The following is a 4,105-nucleotide window of genomic DNA, read 5'->3' as shown; positions in this document are numbered from 1 at the left end:
GGCGGTGCAGCAGGTACCGGGGCGAGAGCCCGGCGGACTGGTTTTAATCTTAACCCGCTGATTTAGCACTGGTACCTGCACAGTACAGGTACGGGGAGTTTCAACTATGGAGGGAGATCAAATTGTTACGTTCTTCTTCGAGAGGCAACTAACAACCGCCCCTAGCTTTGAATTGTTTCTGTTTAAATACAAAAAGTTATTTGTAAACAAATGGATTGGGGGAAAAAAGTTTTAAATTAAGATGACTTTCAGGCCCCACTGGAGCACGAACAAGCATCTCTCAGAAATGACCCCTCACAACTGTTAAATCTTTTACATGTTAAACGAAAGCAACTCACTCTGTTTTAACTTACACGAGGCAGATTATACCCAAGAAAGCTTAGAAAACACGGTAACAGCAGAGGATTGTCGTTTTTTACTTTAGAAAAAGGGCACGAAATGGGAACAAGAGAAGTGGTTAAGTTTTATTTAAATTAGCTAATAGAACTATTCCAGTACACAGAAAGGAAAATTCTAACACATAGTGGTAAAACCGGTGTTTTGCAGAACATTGTAAAATTAAATTATTGAAAGTTTAAAGCTATAAAGACAATAGAAGAAAGATCTGTTTTATAATTGTAGAGTAACATCTCCAACTTCTCTTGCAAATTTGGAGACTTACACAAAAATGAACAAAAAAGTTGAAGTAAAATAGCACCAGTCTTACGTAGTATGGATATGGATTAGCTTCTCCCATGTCTCCACCATTCTAAAATGAGTTTTAATGTTGTAAAACTTAGCACTTCAAGCTTAGTGAACTCGCAACTGAGAAGCTGCCAAAGGGCAGGTCCAATTCAGAAATGCTACGTTTTGCTATTTGACAGACTCCTGGATACCAAAGTCCACACTCCAAAGTTCCCTCTCCTCAGCATTACAATCTAGTCACTGCTGCTCTTTGCACAAGATACTCTCCGTAAGCGTCTGTAGTCTCTTCCCTGGGTTGCACCTGAGTTGCCCAGAATTCACATTCTTGAATAAGACACTTTCAAGTGCCACACACCTGCCCCCAAACACATGTACAAACTCAACTTTAAAGCCACTGTTGTTTCCTTCTGCTTTAAAAAAAATTGTGTAAGACGTGGTAACAAAACATCAGAATAGTTAACCTTAACAGTTAACTTATTGTGAAGTATTCATACACTAATGTGGTTTCTTTATTAATATTATGCAGAACCTTTGTAGTGAGAAGTGTTTTAAATGCTTACCGTACAATACAGATGTGATTTGGCTAACTTTAAACCCATCATTTGAGATACTATTATTCATACAGCTCCCTAGATATTGATACTTCCACTAAGTCTTAATGTTTGCTTCTTCTAACAATCAGTCTTGGAAAAACTTCCTTTGCCTGACAGAAACAGGAGGAATCCCTTTTTTCTTCCCTCCTTCAGCCAGAGAAAACTTAAGGAAGAAAAATCTCTCAAGTTGGAGGGGAAAAATTATCAAGCACAGTTGGGAAGCAATGAGAGAGAAGACCTAAACATCATTCACCACTTGCAATACATTGATTTTTGTTAATATCTTCTGTAAAGTTTAACACCTTCTCAAATCACTGTTTACTACTAATCACAGTCACTATTTTAACCAGTAGTTCAGTACTTCGTCAAGTATTAAGTCCTTAAGTACAAAAAAACTTCTCTGAAATCACTGAAACTGTAGCTTTTTACGTTAAATGTATTTGAAAACAGAAAGAGCCCTTCTCCCTAGAGGATAAGTAATATGAATACATAGTGCAGGGACGGTATTATTCTAGGTTGTTGTATCTCGTGCATACAACTTTTCCATAAGCACAACAGTATGTTTAAACATAAGGCAAAGTGGACACTGGAGACCACTAAAGAGCTCATTTGTGTATTTCCCTTTATGAAATAAAAGTCCAATTTCATTTAAGTGCTATAAAAGTCATCATAACACATAATATTTTTAAGAATTATATTTTCAAAAAGCTTGTTGTCAATCCGTGTTTGTCTAACAATCTGTTTACAGAATTTACGTTTTTAAAAATTTATTTCCAGAGAGACACTGTTTACTACAACTGTTCCTACAAGTTGATGTGCTGGTGCTTTGACAGAATTGTAGTCTGTTACTTAGTATAGCAGGCACTGTTTTTATAGTCCTTAAAAACAGTAGAATTCCCAAGGCAGATTTGTGAGGAAGCTGTAAACAAGTAATTTTCCAACGTTTATTGGCAATAAATGAAGTGGTCTTTAGTCCTTTAGGATTTAAATGTCTCTGCCAAATTGGAATTTTTGAATCTGTGGAATCTATTTCCAAATTAATACTCTGAAGCAGTTTGGAAACTTGTCTCTGAGGAAGAAACAAAATCTGTCTCCAGCCCAGACTCATCACAGTTTGGGAGAAAGAGCTTAAGTCCAAATGCTCCTGCATGTTAGCAGAAACATCTTTCATAAGTGAATGCATGAAGATTCCCAGAGCCAGGTTTCAAGATCTGCAGAAGAGGGAGACATTTTAAGGTGGCAGCATGAAGAATGAAATTGCATAGCAGATGGGACAGTTTGACGTTTTCTTAGTGATGCATAATTGTCCTTCCTGTTTAAGAAAAAGAAAAATATTATTACTGTTTCAATGACATTTCTATTACTGTTAGGCTGTCTGACAGGGAATCTACATATAAGGAAGAACACTAGAGGAAAATAGTTAATGCTAAATACATTCAGTGAGTTAGATATGGGACGACAGGAAAAGGATCTTGAAACAGTCATATCTAAAAGAGGGGCACCCTGCCATTACGTGTGGTCCTCAGAAGCAGGTATAGAATAGTTACACTAAAAGACACGTCATTTTGATGAGCTCAGAAGGGCAGACTCAAGTTTGTACATTACATCCTAAAGAGTCCCGATCTCTCCCCTGCTATCCACTTAGAATATTGACCGATTTACCAGTCACAGCACTAACTGAACATTAACAGGAAGAATCTCAACATTTACAAGTTGAGTAGCAAACACAGTTGTTCAACTTTCCAAATGCCATCTCCATGTTCCACTTTACAACCTGCTACTAATCACCAACTTGAACAGCTGGAACAGAACTTTTCTACACTCTAAAACAGCACCTGAATCACCAGGTTAGTCTTTTCCATTCTGAAAAATTGGAAACTGAAGTTGTCACCAAGAACAGCCATTTTTTTTCTTGAAAAGTTCTCTCTTCTCTTGCAGTGCTTTTGGGTAAAAACCCAAAACAATCTGCAAAGTCCACTCCCCCCCACAAAAAAAAACCCCCAACTTGCCATACACGCACTTCAACACCAGTTTCCATACCTGAAGTTTAGGTGCACTAGAAGATACCATCCACCAGGTTAAGTTTCCTAAAAGGATTTTCAAACCGTAAACAGCGCAAACTTTCATGAGATTTAAGTTTGATTCCAAAACAGAAGCTAGACCTGATGACATAAGGGGAAGAGCATAAAAAAAAAGGTGGGGAGATTACTTTCTTTCTGCAAACGCAGCAGTTACGTTCTTGGTGGATGCTGAACAAAGTACACCACCACAAAGAGTCACCTGTAGAACACAATGCAGGATTCTACACAACAAGCCTTGAGACCTAGCTACCTGAAAAGGGAAGCCACTTAAAGGGAGGTTTCTGAAAACTTAGAAGTAAGACAGTGTAAACAGTTTAGTGAGAGCTGATCACCTTGAAGGTACCGTAAAAGCATAGAGCAAAAACGACGTGACCACTATGTTGTTTTATGGTCAAGAGCTTCTCTTTCCACAAGAAGAGGAACAATGTTTCTGGTCAATGATAACTCAATGACCAAATAACCCCTCAGAGAAATTAGATCTGAGAAAGTCTGGTGATACTGTGCCTTGCAAATATCCATTTCAGATGAAGAGTCTTACAACTGGTAAGGATGGAATATGAGCAACATCAAAAAGTGCTAAATAAGGCTAAAAGCAGGAAGATGGTTATACCCAAACTCATAGTGGAAAGGAGTCAGAAATATCATTAGTAAAAAATGGAATAAAAAACACTGGATTACGTGTGTTATGAAATAACTGAAGACAAAACAGTAGGATGATAGCAAATACATACCAAGAACTACATTCCT

At 37.6% G+C, this 4,105-nt stretch overlaps 1 protein-coding gene across 1 annotated transcript in view; it reads right to left on the bottom strand.

Moving 5' to 3' along the window:
* Nucleotides 1-2,314: 2,314 nt before the first annotated feature.
* Nucleotides 2,315-4,105, bottom strand: part of LOC104500532 (patatin-like phospholipase domain-containing protein 2) — a gene marked incomplete at its 5' end in the record, with an annotated part of 12,899 nt that continues 11,108 nt past the window's right edge. Inside the window, 3 exon segments of the mRNA XM_010144195.1 lie at nucleotides 2,315-2,409; nucleotides 2,412-2,462; nucleotides 2,465-2,589. Of these exon segments, the coding sequence (XP_010142497.1) occupies nucleotides 2,315-2,409; nucleotides 2,412-2,462; nucleotides 2,465-2,589 (271 nt within the window).

This window comes from Buceros rhinoceros, unplaced genomic scaffold (genome assembly GCF_000710305.1).
Source record: "Buceros rhinoceros silvestris isolate BGI_N320 unplaced genomic scaffold, ASM71030v1 scaffold47310, whole genome shotgun sequence".
Lineage (NCBI taxonomy): Eukaryota > Metazoa > Chordata > Aves > Bucerotiformes > Bucerotidae > Buceros > Buceros rhinoceros.
This window is presented reverse-complemented; position numbering and strand designations above follow the sequence as displayed.